The sequence below is a fragment of the Sorex fumeus genome, unplaced genomic scaffold, assembly GCF_029834395.1.
Source record: "Sorex fumeus unplaced genomic scaffold, SorFum_2.1 ptg000009l, whole genome shotgun sequence".
Taxonomy (NCBI): domain Eukaryota; kingdom Metazoa; phylum Chordata; class Mammalia; order Eulipotyphla; family Soricidae; genus Sorex; species Sorex fumeus.
The window spans coordinates 21,534,369-21,554,622 of record NW_026606066.1 but is presented as its reverse complement, the minus strand read 5'-3'; the positions used below and the strand labels follow the sequence as shown (position 1 = coordinate 21,554,622).

The 20,254-nt window shown below is 41.5% G+C and overlaps 1 protein-coding gene across 1 annotated transcript in view; it reads right to left on the bottom strand.

The window, feature by feature from the left end:
• Positions 1-19,639, bottom strand: part of CERS6 (ceramide synthase 6) — a 350,871-nt gene extending 331,232 nt beyond the window's left edge. Inside the window, exon 1 of the mRNA XM_056110252.1 lies at positions 19,299-19,639. Coding sequence (XP_055966227.1) covers positions 19,299-19,468 — 170 coding nt within the window. The 5' untranslated portion in view covers positions 19,469-19,639. The remainder of the gene's footprint in view (positions 1-19,298) is intronic.
• Between the last annotated feature and the right edge of the window lie 615 nt (positions 19,640-20,254).

The window sequence follows — 20,254 nt, the reverse complement described above, 5'->3', positions numbered from 1 at the left end:
CCCCGAGGACTGCTGGGTGTTGCCCCAAAACCAAAATAAATAATTACATAAATACAATTATTTTAAAAATTCAAAATGACTCAAGAATATGACACAAATTATTAATTCTAAAGTATTTCACATGTAAACAAAGATATGAGGAGGAACCTATGATTTTAAATAATCTAGAGATGCACTGATTAGGGAATTAGTTAAATTTTAATAAACACATGTACTATGTTATTAGTTATTAAATGTAATAAATACACATATTATATATACACATCAAAAGTCTACACCACCATTTGAATGGAAAACAAAGTATAGAGGAACAAGCATTTTGTATTAAATAAAATAACAATATGTTTGAATATACAATCAATAATGCTTCTGAAAAATAAGTTTTAGGTTTTTTAAAAATCTTATATTTAACTCGACAATTTTTACACCACAAGAATGTATAGATTTCTTTTATCATTTTTTTCTCAGAAAGTACACAGTGTGACAGCAATAAAGTGATAAAAAGGAGTCTTCTGAGAACAAGTTAATACAGTGGCTGAAAGATGAGATTTCATTTTTTTGTTTTGTTTCGTTTTTGGTCCACGATTTGGTTTGTCAAAAATGACTCAACATCCTTTTCCCTTTTTTGTACTAGAGATACAGTAATAATTTAAAAAAATACAATTTTATTGCATTTTTCTATCATTTTTACCCTGTGACTATTTAATAAACTTCCAAGTCATTGTCTTAGACTCATCAGGCTTATGGGAATGCCAAATCTATATTCTGAGAAGGTATTCGAAAAGTCTGTTTTGGAGTTTTGAAGTCACCACACTGCAAGACCAAACATGATCCACAGAAGCATAAACACTACCATACCAACACGCCAAGAACCAGTAATCTTGAGAAATGTTTGCCTGATACAAATGAGTCAACAAGTTAATTTATAAGTCATGGTACTTTACATTGATTTTTTTAAAGACAATAAAGTTTATGGTTTCCCAACTCAAATCCTGGACACAATTTCTATGAAATGCCAAAACAAACTATATTGTGTATTAAATTATCACTTCTAGACTTTATTTATACAATTTAACAGCTCAGACTAAACCTTATAATTTTACCAAATCCATAAGCACAAGATTTGGTTTGGCTTGGTTTGGTTTTGAGTCCAATACATGGTAGTGCTTGGAGGTTAGATATTGCATGCTGCTTAGGGACCATATGATGCCAGGGACTGAACTCCAGGCTCTGGCATGCAAAGTATGCATTCCAGCCCATTGAGCTAACTCTCTAGTCCCACAACCACAAGATTTTACTGCTTTGAACATTTGAAAGACAAAAAAAGGTAAATAATTGCACATTGTAAAATTCATTCTCAGAGTTACATTTTAAAAACAATGCAAAATGCAAATCAAAACCACAAAAATTTAGGATCTTACACCAGTGAGAATTAGCTATTATCAAAAAGATCAGAAAAACAGTGCTAGTGAGAATGTGGAGAAAAAGGAACATTAGCACACTGGTGGAAGTAAACTGGCATGACTACTACAGAAAACAGTAACAAGGGCAAGAAATTAAAAATAGAACCACCATAAGATCCTGCAATAACATATATAAAGGAAAATTAAAATAGAATAAAGAGATACAAGCATTCCAGCATTCACTGCAGCAGTACTCACAATAGCCAAGACATGGAAACAACCTAAAAACCATCAAAAGAGGAGTGGATAAAGAAGATATGGCATAAATATACAAGATACACACTGAGTAGCTTTAAAGAAAATGACACCATGAACATTTTCACTCACCAACTAAACTGAATTCAGTGACTTTTTTTTTGTCTGTATGATGCAAAATAAATTGCAAGCATTACAATACACAATCCTTAAATATTTGGTTTTTTCTGGGGGGAGGGGGGATTGTTTGGTTTTGTTTCTTGGGCTATACCTGCCAGCAGCACTGTGTTTACTTATGGTTCTGTGCTTAGAGATCACTTCTGACAGTGACTGAACCATATGGAATATCAGGAATCTAATCTGGGTTGGTTGTATGCAAAGCAACTGCCTTACCCCCTGTACTATGTCTCCGTTCCGACCCTTTAGAATTTGAACATGCATCTATTGTTTAAGAATAAAAACATACTAGGTGATTTATTTCTTTAAAATGATTTGATTTTTATTGCAGTGATATTGGTTTATAACATACAGGTTTCAGGTGTACAGTGTTTTAATTCCCCATGTGTGCTTACTCCATTACTATCACTTTCAAATAAATTATTTTAGATTCCAAACACTACAATACAGTTGACCCTCTTTACCTGATTTACTCCTTCACTTTCCCCTTCCTTTCAGGTTACCTCCTTTTGAATTCTGTAGTCTAAGAGTTTGGCTTGTTTATGTTTTGTTTATTCTTTTTTTCTTTTTGGATCTATTTTGGGGAAATCACACCAAACAATGTTCCGGGGTTATTCCAGGTTCTGCACTCAAGAATTACTCCTCCTGGCAGTGCTTGGGGAACCGTATGGGATGCTGGGGATCAAATCCAGGTCTTCTGTGTGTAAGGCCAATGCCCTGCCCACTGAACTATTGTTCCAGCCCCAGTTTTGTTTGTTCTTTTGGTTTTACTTTCCGCATAGGAATGAAATAATTAGGTGATAACTAGGTGTTTGTCTTTCTTTATCAGACTCATTTTATTTAACATATTACCCTTATGATGTCACAAATGGCAAGGTTTCATCTTTTTTCTGATAGTCAAGTAGCATTTAATTGGCGAGAAAAAGTTAATGATATTATTTTCTAGCTTTATGTATTTTTAAAACATTTTCATGAGTCAAAAAGAGGTTGAGTATGTCATTATACATGTTAAGAACACAAATTCTCTAAACACAAAAGACAATGAGAGAATATAATAAGAATGCAAAATAGGGTGAGTAGTAACTTGCACTCAGGAATAGTCCAGATCTAAATTTTAACTTTTTCTTAGCAACATTGAATCATTGTGACTTGTTACTTGGTGACCTGTTGAATACAAATTTTTCTACCCTCAGAATAGTATAATCATAAGACTAACTATTCAGGGAATAAATCAATAGGAAAATGCAGTCAAGGATGATTTTCTCATTCATCATTTTTACACAGATTAATAATATTTAATATGCCCATAACTTTATTGTAAAGAATATGATACCTTCCCTTTCTCTGAGTAGGCCTAAGGCAATAAGGATATCAATAATGAGATAAAAATTAATTAAAAACTGTTATACTCAATATCAGAATTATAAATTTGCTCTTTGTATTTTAATATTATTTCCAACTGTCAAGTTAAAAAAGGGAGTGTCAATTATCTTTTCACCTAGAAAATATTACTACATTCCTTCTGAAACTAGGCTCTAATGTTGTTGTTCTTTGGCAAGCCAAGATGTTAAAACAGTTGCTTTCCCTATACACGGAAACTATTTATTAAAATTACCAAATTTGCCTCAGGTTAAGTCAATGTGAGTTGGAGAAATCATGTGCTGGAGCTCATGGTTTGCATGTGGAGGTGAAGTTCAATCCCTGTCACCACAGGATCCTTCGAGCACTGCAAGCCTGGTCCTCTGAGAAAAACCTGAAGTGTGACTACCAAACAAATCAAAAGAATGTTCAGCATTATTTCAAATAAATTTACAGGGAAATAGCACATGATGTATGAAAAAAACCAAAGACATGTTAAATGGGTTAAAATTCTGAAATTAGAATTTCAGAATAGGACTCAAAGTTTAACATTCACATTCTTAATCTTTCTTTATGTCTTTATGTCTCTGTCTGTCTCTCTCTCTCTCTCTTTTTCTCTACATATGTGTTTCTGTGTAGATAAAAGCATTTGTCCCTCCGCCTGCTTCCCCCTGGCGGCTCGGTGGCCGTCATCCTCCACAGGCTATTGGACAGTCAGGTTTGGGCCCGCAGTGACAAGACATTTTGGGCCTCACGGGATGAGGGTGGAGTCGGTCCTGTCCTCCCCAACCCAACAAGACCCCAAGTCATCGCCCACAAACGGCCTCTGTGGCTCCTGATCAAGCTGCTTAACGGCCATGATCCCAGAGACTCAGAAACAAATCTCAAAACCCTGCGATTTTTGGCAGAAATGCGTCCGGACCCCACAGTAGGTTACTGTCGCCGGGCCACTCCAGGGGGGGAAGGGTGTTGTCCCTCCACCTGCTTCCTCCTAGCGGCTTGGTGGCCATCTTTCTCCAGAGGCCATTAGACAATCAGGTTTGGGACCACAGTGACGAGACATTTTGAGCCTCACAGGATAGGGGTGGAGCTGGTCCTGTCCTCCCCACCCCAACAAGACCCCAAGTCATCATCCACGAATGGCCTTTCTGGCTCCTGATCAAGCTGCTTAATGACCATGCTCCCAGAGACTCAGGAGCAAATCTCAGAACCCAGCAGGTTTTGGCAGAAATCCCTCCAGATTTAAGTGTTAAAATTTCAGAACTTCAAAGTCACGCAGCCACTACTGCAGCCACGCGACATCATATGTTATTCATAACCAGCAATAGAAAACAAATTGTCTATAGTTGCCTTTTCAGCAGATCTGAGTGTTGGGGTAAAATCTCAAATAATAATGGTGTTCTGGCGTCAAAATATTGAATGTGATCAAAGTAGAGAGAGAGTACTGTTGAAATCATCTGCCCCACAGGTAGGGGGAGGGTGTGAGATGGGGGTATTCTGTGGTTGTTGAGGGTGGAGAATGGGCACTGGTGAAGGTACGGGTGTTTCATTGTATGACTGAGACTTAGACCCAAAAGCTTTGTAACTGCTCTCATGGTGATTCAATAAATAAAATTATAAAAAATGAAAAAAAAAGTAAGGTGGAGTTCATGCACAATTCAATCAGCTAATCAGTGGCTGAATAAATAGCAGTACTCCTACATAAAAAAGCATTAAAATTTCAGGAAGAATATATAAAGGCTTCCCCTGCAATCCAAATATTAGATGTTGCTTTTTGATAAACTTGACAGGTCAATTATTTACTTATTTATTTTTTGGTCAGAATCATGGTTACCATCCATTCATAAAAAAAAATAATTTTGTGCTTCCGACCCAAAAATGAACCTACCAACTCACATCAAAAAGGAGCATTTCAATTTATGATAGTGGGGAAACTCTGTGTATCAACTACTAACTTTTAAAGCTTGTTTAGTATATCCAAGGTTTTTAGACCAGAAAGTTAATGCCTAAGACCATGAATTTATTCATGAAAAGAGAAATAATAAGATTTTATACTATTCATGACAGGATTTTTTAAATAGTCAAAACTGTAAATTAGCAACATGTGAGAGGTTAGTTCTTAGTACCTATCCTAAGTGCACGTGGCCAACTGGGAAATATGAGTAACGATAAAATAGCAGGTAACCAAGGACCAAAAGGTCACTTGAGCAGGAGAGTCCACTTTTCCAGACTATCCTGCCTGTGGAGAAAGATCTTTGCCAGAGGGAGTATAAATAGAGGATGTGAACGTGCCAAGCAAAATCCGTCCAGCTGGTCAAGGAAGTGATAAGCAGCGACGAGTCTTGAATTGATGATTAGCTGCCCTCTGCCCATCATAAAGTAGTTGACTCTGAGCCAAAATGACTGGACACAGGGAACAGAACACAGGAGCTGACACTGGCGGGACTGTGTGCCTGCTTACATATCTGCAGCTCAAGCTACAGGAAGGGAGGCAATGCCAAGGCAACGGGAATTCTCTAGTACTTCACTCATTCAACTCTATGATACATAAGTTCACCGCGATATTTATTTTGGGAGCCCAGTTCTTTCAAATAAACCACAGATACCTAACACCAGCAAAGGGAAGCGTTCCACATTGTAAAATGCAACAAAACCATGAACACAAAATACACACATAGAAAACCACTTGACTGCCTGAACACGCCTTAGATATAACTGCTAGTTAACAACCACCACCTGTCTTGTCTATTTTGAGTCTGTCCCCAATCCCTTTACAATTCTGCAAGCAGCCATTTATGTGTGGTTTCTTAACAGGAGCCAGAGCATAGAAGGAGGAAAACGAAACTATATATGGGTCTCAGTAATTCAGGATAATGGTGCTCACCCCAACCCACTGTTCTGGCCCTGAATATCTGCACTTAATTGGCGATCTCTTTAATCATTTTATTTTTTAAAGGACCTAACACTCTGATGAAGGGTGTGGGCTTGGAGCATTGTATGCATGAAACTCTATGATTAACAATATTCTAAATCACAACGTCACAATAAAAATTGGAGGCGGAGAAGGGAGGCCTGAAAAATAGTATAAAGACTACACCTCAATCACCAGGAAGCTGCTTCACACAACCACTCTCACCCTCATTCACTTTCAGGGAGAGGCAGAGAGGCTAGCAGCCATTTATTTATTTATTCTTTTATTGAGATAACAAGAATGTAAATAGTTAGGTTTTAGGAGTACAATGTTATTTTACTAAGCTCACCACCAAAGTACCAATAACAAATAACAACCTTCCTCCACATTCCACTGGAGCTTCTCAGCTCCCTGCCCCCCTTGATCCCCCCCCCCACCACCCAGCCACATATATACACACACCTCTGCCACCACCCTCTAACTTTTTTCTATAATCAGAGTCTGAGGGTTCACCCCTCACTTTGTTTTACATACCACGTGACTCAGATCATTCGGTGTGTCTTTCTCCTTGACTTATTTAAGTAGCATGACCCACCCCTCCCTCCAGTTCCACCTACAGAATGACAGGATTTCTTTTTTTTTTTTTCCCTAATAGCTGAGTAGTATTTCTGTATATATGTACCACAACTTCTTTATCCAGAGATCATCCACATTTATAGTGCAAAAATCACTCCTGGTAAGGCACAAATCCAACAAACGTTTAACAGGGTGAGCAATCAGGTGGGGTGACCGACTGCTCCGTTTTCCCTGGACTGAGGTGTTTTCTGGACAGTCCCAGATAAACGGGAGCAGTTGACCACTCTACCTTGGCACTGCAGGGCTTCCATGAGCGGCCAAGTTCTGCCAGCACCTGTGAGGGTGGCAAAGGGAAGTCACTCCATTCTACAGGCTTCAGGGTCCAGAATCAGACACAGAGAGGCGGAGACTGTGAACTATGGCAGCTTTTTTCAGTGTGGTCTTCTGCTCATCTGTCACCTACAACAGCATCCACCAAGTGTCTTTCCAGACGGTGAGGGTGCAGATTGGGAGGAGGATCAGACTTTAGTGGGGAAGGGGCTTTTTTCACTCTACCAATTATATGATTAGAACAGGCTTCGTGAGCTACTAATAAAAAGCAGACAATCTCTAGTGAATGTCATTATATTTTAAACTCTTCTACTGATAAAACACCTCTGACTGCACGCACTTGGGCCAAAGGTTCCCTCACCTTTCCCCAAACTAGTTTGCTCCCTATGTTTCACACATGACATGTATTTTGAATCTCTATATGAAAAAAAAGGTCACATACTTTGAATGAACAAGATTTAAATTTCCTTTCTAAATAGCTGTGTTAAACTATTACTGATTTTTAAAAGAGGCAGTTTGGGGTAAAATGTTTTTCCACTACATAATGGTTCCATTGTTGCTTTATTTTCACATATAAAAGACAACCACCATAAAGTGTCATATTTGATCATCCTATGCACCACTGATGCCTAAAAATATTAACAGACTTGTTCAATCATTCACCCAACAGGCAACTTTGAATATGTTTAAGAGCTGGGAAGTGCACACAGTTGAAAGCAGATGCAATCCTTTCTGAACTAATCTGGTCAGGCTAGGTTAGCCATATCAAAGAAGTCCATATTTTTTGGTGTGATTTATTTTCCATTAAGGAAAAAAAAGGTATCACTTCTAGCTAATTCTGAATGTTTGAATCATTATAAATATTATTCCAATGCCACCAAACAGAATTAATTTTTTCTTACATCAAAGAGGTGGATCCTCCCAAGCGGTGCTCAAGAGGCACAAGGATCACCCAGTTGTGCTCAGAACACTTACTCCTGGATCTATGCTCAGGAATTACTCCTGGTTGTGCTCAAGGAACCATATACAATGCTGGGTGCTGAACCAGGGTAGTCTGCATGAAAGACAAGCAAAGTAATCCTTCTATGCTATTTCTCGAGTCCCCCCCCCAAAAAAAATTAACCATCAAAATAAGATAAGGTCTAACATTTTGAAAGAAATCAATTAAAGTTTTTCTTTTTTTATAAGGTTTTTATCAGAAAAAAAATCTGTGCTATCTCAGTATAACTATACAATCTTAGCAAAGAATATTAGAGAAGAATGAGGTTGATAAGGTCCAATCTTCACTAAGCTGCTAGGGTTATTTTCTGCTGGCTAGAACAGAATCAGAATTTTCCTGGGAAAGAGAGAGAGTGGAAAAGTGGATTGTCAAGAAAGCAGAAATGTGGATAATCAAGAAAATAAAGCTAATGATCACACAGACAGCCCCAACAAGGAAAAAGCAATAATAAGGCCTATTCCACATTTGTGATCTAATTAATATTGACAACATGCTTCAGAAATGTAATGGGACGATGTCATTTCTAAATATCAGGGTTCTAGGGCCATAGAGATAGTCTGTACACATGCTCTGTATGCAGGAGGCCTGGGTTTGATTCCCAGCACTGCATGATCGATCCCCCAGGAGTGGCCCCTGGGCACCAAGTGTGGTCCAAAATCTGAACAACAACAAAATATTAACTCAGGATTTTAACATACAATCAGAAAAAGACTGTGCGTGTGTTGTATCAACCTAAAAAGCAAGTAATCATACACCTGCTGACTAGACATTTCCCTAAACTCATGTATTGAGTTTAGGCATTTCTCTAAATGTGTGTATTGTATTTACTCTTCACAGCAGCTCTATGGGTTTTATATGAAAACAGCCTGGAGAAATGAGATTGTTGCACCTGTAGCAACTAAGCAGAAGGGCTCAGATTCTGCCCAGGTCTTACATTAAAAATGGTGAATTTGTGGAGCTGGAGCAATAGTACAGTGGGTAGGGCATTTGCCTTGACGCAGTCAACCCGGGTTTGATTCCCAGCATCCCATCTGGTCCCCCGAGCACTGCCAGGAGTAATTTCTGAGTGCAGAGCAGGAGTAACCCCTGTGTACCGCCAGATGTGACCCAAAAACCAAAAAGAAAAAAACGGGGGTGAATTTGATATGTGGAATTATCAGTGGTTAAACACCTAATCAATTTTCTCTTTAGACTCTATTCAATAAAAGCACTGTGGTCCAGACAGTGGAGGGAGATAAGCTAGAATATGTCATTTAGCCACAGAAAGGAGGCAGCCTGGGAAAACTATCCACTGGAAGACCACCTTCCAGAGACTTCCCCAAAGGAACAGCCTCCTGAGAGAATTTCAGGCTGTGAATGTAAAACTGCCCCCTCATCTCTCTAAAATTCCACCACTAAAAGTAATTCTGTGCCACTGGGGGCTGGAGTGATAGCACAGCGGGTAGGGTGTTCGCCTTGCACGTGGCTGACCCGGGTTCGGTTCCCAGCATCCCTTATGGTTCCCTGCGCACCGCCAGGGGTAATTCCTGAGTGCAGAGCCAGGTGTAATCCCTGTGTATCGCTAGGTGTGACCCAAAAAGAAAAAAAAAATTCTGCGCCACAAAATGCAAGCTCATCTCTGGTACGCTGTCCACATGACAATGATCAGTTGAGAAGAAAAGGCTTAGAAGCATTCTCCTCCCTAAACAAACTGAGTGCTAAAGAAATTGGGGCTCCCATGCCTGCCTAAAACTCTAAATATTTACTTTTCAACAGAACAAGTAAACCCTCCAGGATCACATATATAAACAGGTCCTACTGCCTCCACAAACTGATCTTCTCTGTCCTTCTTTCCCAACCCCACTCCCCCTCCCCCCACACACACCCGTTCCCAGCCGCACACCCAACATACCAACAACACATGACAGAATATTATTTCTCAAGTAGACACCAAACTATAAGCTAGTCTGTAAGGTACAAATTATTTTTATATAAAGTATATTCTTTGGGGAGGGAATATTAGTTTGGGGCCATAACCTGGTGATCGCAAAGCTTACTCCTGACTATGCTCAGGATGGCTCCTAACAGTGCTCAGGGGACTGTGTGTGGTACCAGAGTAAACGTGTATTCATAAAATCCAGTTTTTACTGAGTTTACTCAAAACACTCCAAACTTCAATCTTCCAACATCACAAAGTAAGTATATTTCCCATTTAGAAGTGAGGGCAATCTTCACAACAACACATCTAATTTCGCCTATTTTCCTTTTAATTCTGGTTAGGAATATACATTTCTTTATTTTTTTCTTGCTTTTTTTTCCTTTTTTGCTTTTTGGGTCACACCCGGTGATTTACAGGGGTTACTCCTGGATCATGCACTCAGGAACTACTCCTGGCAGTGCTCCGGGGACTATATGGGATGCTGGGAATTGAACCTGGATCGGTTATGTACAAGGCAAACACCCTACCTGCTGTGCTATTTCTCCAGCCCCTACATTTCTAATTAATTGCAATAAACATAAAAATACAGTGACATAACTGAAATGCACTGTCACCCTTGAATCTACCATGCGTACAAAGATACACCAACACACAAAGCCCTTATATTCTCTTAATCTCCAGAATGCCTAAGTGACTGATTACTTGGTTCTCAATTTTCCTTCTCTCAAGCTATTGTGTCCAAAACAGCCCCTCTGCTTAAACCAAGTCACTTTACTTTGAAATGGTGATCTATTAAGACAAGATCTATAGTGCCACTTAGACTGGTTGGCAGCCTTTACTGTGATACTTGCCAAACTGTGTCCCTGGATAAAATTTTAAATGGTTTTTTCCTAGCCTATTCCCCACCCCACCGTAGGTCTCCCCTGTTCTCAAGACTCCTCTTTAACAATGATAAAAAGGAAGAAGAGAAGGAGAAAGAGAGGGAGGGCAAAACAAGAGAGAAGAAATGAGAAAAATCAAGAGACAGGATAGAGTGAAGGGAGGAAAAAGAGAAAGGAAAGGAAGGAGAAAAAGAATCCAAATCACAGTTTGAGGTCAGCAACAATAGTTCTGTAACTTGAAAACCATGATGATAAGATGTGACATTTATGTAGACACTGGCAAGTGACAAATACTATTCCTGGGTCACTGTGTGAAAAAGACTATCTAGTAAAGGAATGCATGCTTCTGGCCATGAAAACCATCTGTGCTACTCCAACCCCACCTCTCCCAATGCCAATCTCTGCAATCCAGTTCTGAATTAGCAAAAGCAAAAGCAGGACTAGGAAGCAGGAGTGGTCCAAGAGAAATCCATCTTAAAGGCTAGTAGTGAGGAAAAGAGAAACAAAACAAAAATGCACCATATAGAAACAAAACAAAAAACTACCCCAAATATTCTCATCTGTGAACTAGAGAGCTATGCTATTTCAGTGACCATCTCCAAAGGACAAACCCTAAAACCTCCTTTTGATTCAAATGCACCTGTAATGCTTGCAGTTATGGTACAGTACAAAGCATTTAAATAAAATCATGTTCCAATTTTCAAATATCTAAACCTCTTGCTTCCAAAATGCATGCAAAATTATATTGGTCTATAAGAATCGGGGCTGGAGATGAACTCTCACCCAAAATTTGACTCTTCTAGCATCTATGTGTGGCCTAGTCTATGGGCTTTACAAGAATTGTATCCTATTATCCTGGTTTATCTTAAAGAAACTGTGAGCTCACTAGGATGCTTTTACTTTAATCCCTGGGAGCCTCTGAAACTAGATGACATGTTTTCTAGGGAGGCTCTCCTCTCCTGTTTTACATATGACAATTTACCTACATCAAACAACCATCTTAAAAACTGGACTGATAGAAGACGTTTTATTGAAGTGAATTAAAAAAAAAATAAGGCCCAGAATACTTAAATGGTTTTGATACTCGGTCGTCCTTCCATGCTTTGGAGGTGATGGGGAAGGGGTTGATTGGGGGCGGTGACAGGACACTCTCCTTAAACCCTAAGGGACATACACATTTTACACATTTCAAAACAAGCAAATAGTGCGTGATAGAACTGAGATCAGAGGACTGTGACAACTGACTCCTAACCAGAAAACTCAAAGGCCTAGAAAATGAAACTGGTTCTTTCTAGTGACTATTTTTTTGTCAATGAATTTTACATTTTTATTATTATTCTGTAAGTTATAAAACACACATAACAGAATTTGCTCTCAAACATTTCAAGTATGCAGAACAGTGGCACTGAGCGCACTCACAGAGCTGAGCAGGTTGCCACCATCCATCCCCAGGTAAAGATGAACTCTCTTCATCCTGCAAAGCTGAAACCTTACCCACAGAAATATCCCTATTTTTTCCTTCCTGTAGCCCCTAGGAAATCACCACCAGCCCCTAGAAATTTTTTATGTTTCTAGGAACAGGACTACTTTAGGTATTGCAACAATCATACAATAGTTATCTATTTGTGTTCTGAGCATACTATCCTCAAGGTCCTTCTATGTCAAAATGTGTCAGAATTTCTTTTTAATAAGGACTCAATAATATTCTACTATAGGTGTGTCCCACATTTTATTTACCAACTCATATATCTCCAGACACAAGTTTCCAGTTTTCAGCTGTTGTCGATAAAGTTGCTATGAATCTCAGTGCATAAACATCTCTTTAAGACCCTTCTTTTCATTCTTTTAAAAACACATGCCAGGGGAGCTGGTGAGATAGCACAGCGGGTAGGGCATTTGCCTTGCACACAGCCAACCTGGGTTCGACTCCCAGCATTCCATATGGTCCCCTGAGCACCGTCAGGGGTAATTCCTGAGAGCAGAGTCAGGAGTAAGCCCTGAGCATCGCAGGGTGTGACCCAAAAAGAAAAATAAAACAAAAAAAAAACCACACACACACATGCCAGAAGCAGCATAGCTGGATACAGTTTTTCTATCTTTAATATTTTTTAGAGATTCTATAAAATTTTCCATGGCAGTGTATGATCATACATTCCTATACCAACAGATAAAGATCTAAGTTCCCTGTATCAACAGCAGAATTTTTTAATTTTTCTTTTCCTTTTTTAACTGAACTTGATTATTAAGTCCTTTTTTTTTCTGAGGAGGGAGGAAGCTGTGGACACATCTGACAGTGCCAATGGGCATTATTCCTCATTCTGTGCTCAGAGTCACTCCTGCCATCCATCACTCTGGGGACCAGATGTTTAGCCTGAAGGTTGGATACAGGTTGACTACATGCAAGGTAAGGGCTTTACTGACTATACTAGTGTTTCAGTTCCCATTAAATTGTTTTTTAATTTTTTTTAAATAGAATCATAGTGAGATACACAGTTACAACATTCCTCATGATTGGGTTTCAGTGCTATGTTCCAACGCTGATCCCCTCACCAGTGTACATTTCCCACCAGCAATGAAAGTTCCCAGTTTTTCTCCTACCCCAAACTCCTCTCTTTCTCTCGCTCCCTCCCTCCCTTCCTTCTTCCTTCCCTCTCTCTCTCCTTCTCCCTCCCTGTCTCCTTCTCTCTCTCTTTCTCTCTATCCTTCTCTCTCTCTCTCTCTCTCTCTCTCTCTCTTTCCCCCCCCTCTTCCCCCACCCCACGCCCGCTCCACCATCAGGAGTGATCCCAGTGGAATAAAATGGAAAGAAAATTTAAAGAACACTTTCCAACTTTAGTGTTCTTAGAAGAGCTCTCCCAGTAGGAAAACATATGTGAATTCGCCAAAAAAAAAACTGAAATAGAAATATTCATGTTTGAAATAACTTTATCACAAATATTTTATATGTATGAAACCAGCATCATTTTTTCAAGAGTCAAAGCAAAAATTTCCTTGAATAGTAATAGATTGCATGTTGATAAGAAATTACAACCGGATATACACTTTTGGGGCACCAACTTGGCAATTTATATCCATAAGAAACAATTATCAAGTGAGAAAGGCTTGATGCAGATGCATTTCCTAGGGGTCTCATAATGGTTCAATGGGCTGGAAAACATGCCTGGCACCATGGGGCCACAGGTTCTATCCCAGGCACTATGGAGCCTTTTAAGCAACTGCCAGTGGAGTCGTGATGGCCCCAGGCACTGCTAGGAATGCCCCAACATCACCCCATGGGAGTAAAAAAAAAAGAAAAGAAATTCATAGTTTGCTGGTGGAAAAAATTCAGGAAAAACTCCCTGCTTCATAACAGTAGCCAAACCACTTCTGAAATAACTCACAAACTGGAATCCAAGAGAGAGGGAAAAAATGAAATTAACCTAACAACAGAGGATTCAGATACTTTCAGCAGAAAAGTGATAACTAAAGTCAAGGTGTTCATTTCATTAGGCCTTGATGACATAAAATCATCTGTGATCACTGAAAGATCTCAGTGCCTTCCCCATCGGTCTGAGGTACTGTCCATTAAGAGTAATGATATGCCTTTATCCATAAATCAACCTATTACAAATAGCTAAGCTATTGCACCCTGTAAATGCAAACCTTTATTTTTTGAGAAAAGATAGCCTCACTTAGGTTCTGCAAAGAATACCATCCCTTTGATTTCAGTTTTCCAACAAAACACCCATTGTAATTCAATTTTCCTAATCCAATCGGAAACTGGAGGAGGCTACCTCTGGTCTGAACCCAACTCTCTTACACCAGTCTCTGGCAAAGCAAGAGGCCATAGTTTTCATCTGAATTACACTGTTTTTAAATAAATGAAACAGATACAAGTATAGAGTTAAAAATTTAAGACTAATTGAGAAAAGCAGAGTTTGTATGCAAGTTGTTCTCAAAATTCCTGGCTTAGGCCACTCGAGTGCAATGACAGAGAGAGAGAGAGAGAGAGAGATAGTTCAGCAGGTAGAGTGCTTGCCTTGCATGCAACCAAATTAGGTCTGATCCCCAGCTCCACATATGGTCTATCAGACCTTGCCAGGAGTGATTTCTGAGCACAAAGCCAGGAGAAAGCTCTAAGTACAATCAGGTGTGGCTCCAAAACAAACAAACAAAACCCCATAAACTAGGTGGCTTATAAACAAACAAATCAATTTCTCAAATGCTGGATTCTGAGTTCATCATCAAGAAGCCAGCACATCTGGCACCTGGTGAGGACACTCTTCCTTGCTCACAGTCAATCGTCTTTTTCAGTGAGTCTCATAAGGGTGAAAGGTCCCCAAGGGAGCTCTCTGGGGCCTTTTACAGTGAGCACTAATCACTAATCCTATTTGTGAATTCTCCAACCTCATTATCTAAGCCCCTTCTGAAAGTCTCACCTCCTAATAACATCACCTTGAGGATTAAGGATTGCAATTTAGGAGTTTCAAAGGGATATACATCTTCAATCTATGTACCAGTTAAAATATATCTAATGATATAATACCAACATCGTATTGCAAACTAATATTTATGTTCAGTAAATGTATATATTATGTGTATGATATCAAGTCTTTTCTTCACAAGATAATTATAATATCCCTCAGTAATGAATCTCAACTGACATTCCCACTTCCTAGAAATCACTCACTCCAGCTCCTCTAACCACCAAGAATACCGGCTCACATTGTCCATCCCAGCTTTCCACTTTCTGTCTCTCTCTCCTTCACTTTTCCTGAGAGGGTGGTTCCTAATTGTGTCTAACACTAAGTCTTTAGCATATGATCCATCAAGATAGTTGTCGTTGTCCTAAGTGAAGATAATCTTCACACAGTCTAGGATCAGGGAGTCAGAGCTCTCAGTCCTTATCCAGCCACATAAGTGATACCAAGTCTTACTGAAGAGCAAAAACCAAAATATTCCCTTTTCTAGTTTCAACATTTCATGACAAAAAGAAAATACACAAAGACCTACAGGAATCAAAGAATTGGGAGGATGAAAGAAACTAGTGAAAGATTACAGATGTAACTGATTCATGGCATTGATTAAAAAAAAATATATATATATATATTTCAGACAGAAATTATGTGATTGTCCCTAGTTGGGGCAAATCTGATTAGAACATGAACATCCTGACTCTCATTAATACTTTATGCATCTCTCCACTGATCACACGAGGGAGAAAATGCATTGACACTACTTTTTATAAAGTATAAGAAGGATTTTTATTGACAAGTAGAAATTTAGTAAAAATTTAAACTCCATATTTTGAATACCACAACAATATATATTTTTGAAAAAGTGAGCCTGGAAGAAGCATTTATTATTATAAAGTCAGAGAATGACCTACTGAATCCAAACAGGCACTATTTTAAGAATATTCATAAACAGATAATGAATGTTTTATTATTAAATATTTTATTTTTATCAAACCAACAGCAAAATGATTAACACTACAACTTTCATCCTAGAAAACAAGGTTTTATTAAATATTTTAAATTTAAATTTTTAAATAATTTTCAGATATTTTCCTCTGTCAATCAATTATTATCTTCCTGTCTCTAGGTGGAGATATAATATAAAGGGTGGGCTAAAAGCCCTTTTGGTTATTTACAGACTTTGTCTAAAGTTACTGGATTTATGCTACCAGCCATGCTGGGCATCCATATGGTACTAACTCTTGGCACTGCTCTGACCACCAGTAGCCCCACTGTTCGTACTCCAAGACTGCCGTGAAAACAAAAAGACAGGATTGCTCAATTGGGCAAAGACCAATTAAGCTAATCCTTTCATATTTCTCTTTATAAGGAAATACACACTAAGACTGAAAAGGCATTCAAATTCACAATTTTAGCCTCAATAGATCTCAATCAGCAGAAATTAAATTCCTGGATAATTAGTCATTGTGTAGATGTGTTCTCCATTCTGAAAAAAATTGAGAACTCCATGCCTCCCCAAAAAGGGGCAGAAAAGGAATAGAATCCAGAGGGAATTATTCCTGCTGCAAAGCATTCATTAACAAAGGGATTCATAAGAAGCTTTTTAAAATTATGCTATATATTACAGAACATCACAAAAGAAAAAGATTAATGCACAACATGTCAGCAGGGTACTGAAAGTGAAAGCTGGACCAATAATAATATTGGCTGGTTCAGCTGTATTGATTCAAGCCCTTGACTAATGATGCTACTGAGATGAAGATCATAGGTTGGCTGCCAGAATGTGTCATTTGAGAAAAGGAGAAACAAGAGGAATTTTTCATTCTGTATATAACACCCTAAGATTTTCAAAGACTCGGGGTCTGAAACTCTGAGTGACTAACAAAGCTGTCACTACTATAGAAAAAAATAAGACACTTTTCCAAAAGTCAGAAGCAATCACTGGTACCTGAGCCAGACTGGATTATTATTCTAAAAATTAACCATTAACTTTCACTTTCTATATACAGCATTAAATCATTTCTACTTGGTTCAATGACTTGAAAGAAACTGACCAACTCTCTACATATCGGTATGAAGACATAGTTGTAAGGAGCTGACTGTGTCCAATGCCATCAAGTCCTGGAATTGTATTAAGGAAGAAAAATTCTCAGGAATAAAAAAAAATTAACTTTCAGTTTTTAACTATTCCATTAGTTTTTTTTTTAAGTTAAGACAGAGAATTTAGTACAAACATGGTCTCCAATTGCCAATAAATACATTTTTTTTCCCAAGCTAATGAGTAGCCTGGAATCAACACAGAAGACTATCAGGAAAATGCTGTTTTCTGCAAACAGGTCATTGGCTTGACATGCTTTTGCTTTCAAGACATAAAACTATGTGTCTCTTTCAAAGGCACTGGGAGGTAGATGTGAGTCTAGCCAGAACTTACCAGCCCAAATTAATTAGGTGTCACTGATCAGCTGTGCAGGGAGCCCCTAGCATGTGTGAAGATAGAGCCGCCTGATGTTCCTAACAGGCTCTCTTTGGAGAGGTTGCAAGGGTAGCCATGAGTCCTCTTTTCTGTAAGTAAACATTTGCTCTAGAAACAACTCTAAACCTGCAGACACACCCACTTTTTCACAGTGAGTCTGCGAGCGCAGGCTGGATAGGATCAATGACGTCTCTGTGCTAGATTCCAATCATTTTAAAATAGATCTTTAAATCTGTTCCTCTGGGCACGTCAGTCTCTGCGTGTGAACAGCTGACTTAGTTCTCAAGCAACAATATTGCCCATTGAATAATACACCTTTCTTAAACAAAAGAGACTTTTTTGTTCCCATGAAGCTTTGTTGCCATTTCCAGCAACAAACCACACAAAAGACAGATTCGGCCATCCTTCATAGTGGAATCAGACCAGCAGAAAGGGCAGTCAAAGTAACTGAGCAAGCGAGGTGGAAAGGTAAGGAGGAATGAGGTCTAGACTCTGGCACCTGAGACATTCTGCCTTTCTGATGGGGGTGAGGGGGGTGGAGACGAGGAGAGGTTCTCAGTTGAGAAAGACACCAACCAGTGTGCGCTGTTGCCCTGGTTTTGTTTTCAGCAGCACTCAGACGGAATGCGTGGCAGGCTAATCGAGTTTAGTGACTAGAGAACTCAATGAGAGAAATACAAGTTCGTGCGTGTCACAACGGAACTGCCCAACCAAATCCGAGCTCTCCAACACACTATTACGATTCTTTCCCCCAAATTCATGTGCGCCTTGGTAGCAAAAAGTTCGTTTATTCCTGGGGAGCATCGATGCATTGAATACCACCGTCTTACAGCCTGTGCAGTCCGCCTCTCCTCTCGCCCAGAAACCGCTACTGGCCTGGGGCGCCGCGACCTCCTCCACGAACTACCGTCACCCATTTCCCCGGGCCTGACTGTTACTTTGTAATACCGATGCTAAAGCCAAGCGCAGCGCGAGGCCACGGCGTCCCCGGCGACTTCTTCCCCAGCACAGTCCCCACCATCCGCGCGCCGCGCCGGGGTGCCGGGGTCGGAAGGGGGCGCAGGTCCTCCGCCGTCCCGGACGCGCGTCCGTCCCGAACGTTGCTGGGCTGTCAGGTGGGTGGAAGCGAGCCGGGCAGGGCAGCGGGGAGCCGGCCAGGGCGCGCGGCCGCCGGGTGCAGAGGAGCGAGCCCCGCCGAGGGCTGCACGTCCCGCTCACCTTTGTTCACCCAGCGCCTGCCGCGGGGACCCGGCCAGCACGGGAGGCGTGCGGGAGGCTCCCCGAGGCTCGGCGGCCCCTCCCCGGCACCCGGGAGGAAATCCGTCGGCCAACCAGCCCCTCTCGGCCGCCCAGAATAGCAGCCGCAGCGAGGGCTCGGGCAGCCCTGCCCGCACACAAAGGGTGGGGGGCGAGGACTGGGGGCGAGGGGCCGTGCGCCACAGAGCACGCTAGTGTGCGTGTGCGCGCGAGTGTGTGTGTGTGTGTGTGTGTATGCGCGCGTGTGCGTGTGTGCGCGCGTGTGTGGAGGGGGAGGGGACGGGTGCACAACCCTTCTTACCTCTCGAAGATGAGCCGCACCATGAAGATGCAGAAGGCCAGCGGGAAGGCGAGGTAGAGGTCCTCCGCCTGCGGGAAGGTGGCTTCATCCGTGTTCTTCAGGTCCGCCCAGGTGACATTGTGCGGGAGCCAGAACCTCTCGTTCCAGAACCAGGCTAAGATCCCTGCCATCTTGCTTTGTCCACTCCTGTCCTGCGGCCCCCGCGGCCCGCCCAGCTCTCCGCTGCTCAGGGTGCCCGAGGGATGCGCGCGCGGATGGACCGTGCCCGGGCAGCCGCCGCCGCCGCCGCCGCCGCCGCCGCCGCCGCCTCCGCCTCCGCCGCGGCCGCTGCTCTTGAAGGCTCGCGGCGAGCCCCGGTTCTCTCCTCCCTCTGGCCTCGTCGGGCACTGGGGCCGCCCCGCCCGTCACATGGCAGCCCGGCCCGGCGCCCTGATTGGCTGGCGAGCGCGTCAAGCAAGGAGACACACGCGGCCGGCTCGCCCACGCCCGGCGGGGAGGGCGCCACCGCTGCGCCCCGCGCGCACCGGAGCGCGGTGCTGTGCAGTGGCGTGCCGGCCCCTCGCGCTCAGCGCTCTAGCTCCACGCTCGGAGCCGCTCAGCGGGGCCCGCATCCCACCCCATCCCCCCCAAGCGAGCCCCCGCTCCCCTGACTTGTTCGCACATGCTCAGAACGCAAACTCCAGCCCCTCTAGAGTTTCAGGGGTCTCGGGCTGCTTCCAGTGTGCCTGCAGACGTTGGGGAGGCAGCGGGAGGCCGGAGTCAAATCTTCAGCACCAGCCCTGCATTGGGAGGGGGGGAAAGTGGGGGCCGTAAAGTGCAAAGGAGAAGCAGTAGGAGGGAGTCAAGTTCAGCCTAGAGGCTGCGTGAAAATCAGGAACTGGGGTGTTTTGGCAGGAATCATCTGCCTCTACCCATACCGGTCTTTCTAGCATCTCTGACCTTCCCGCCTCTCCTGG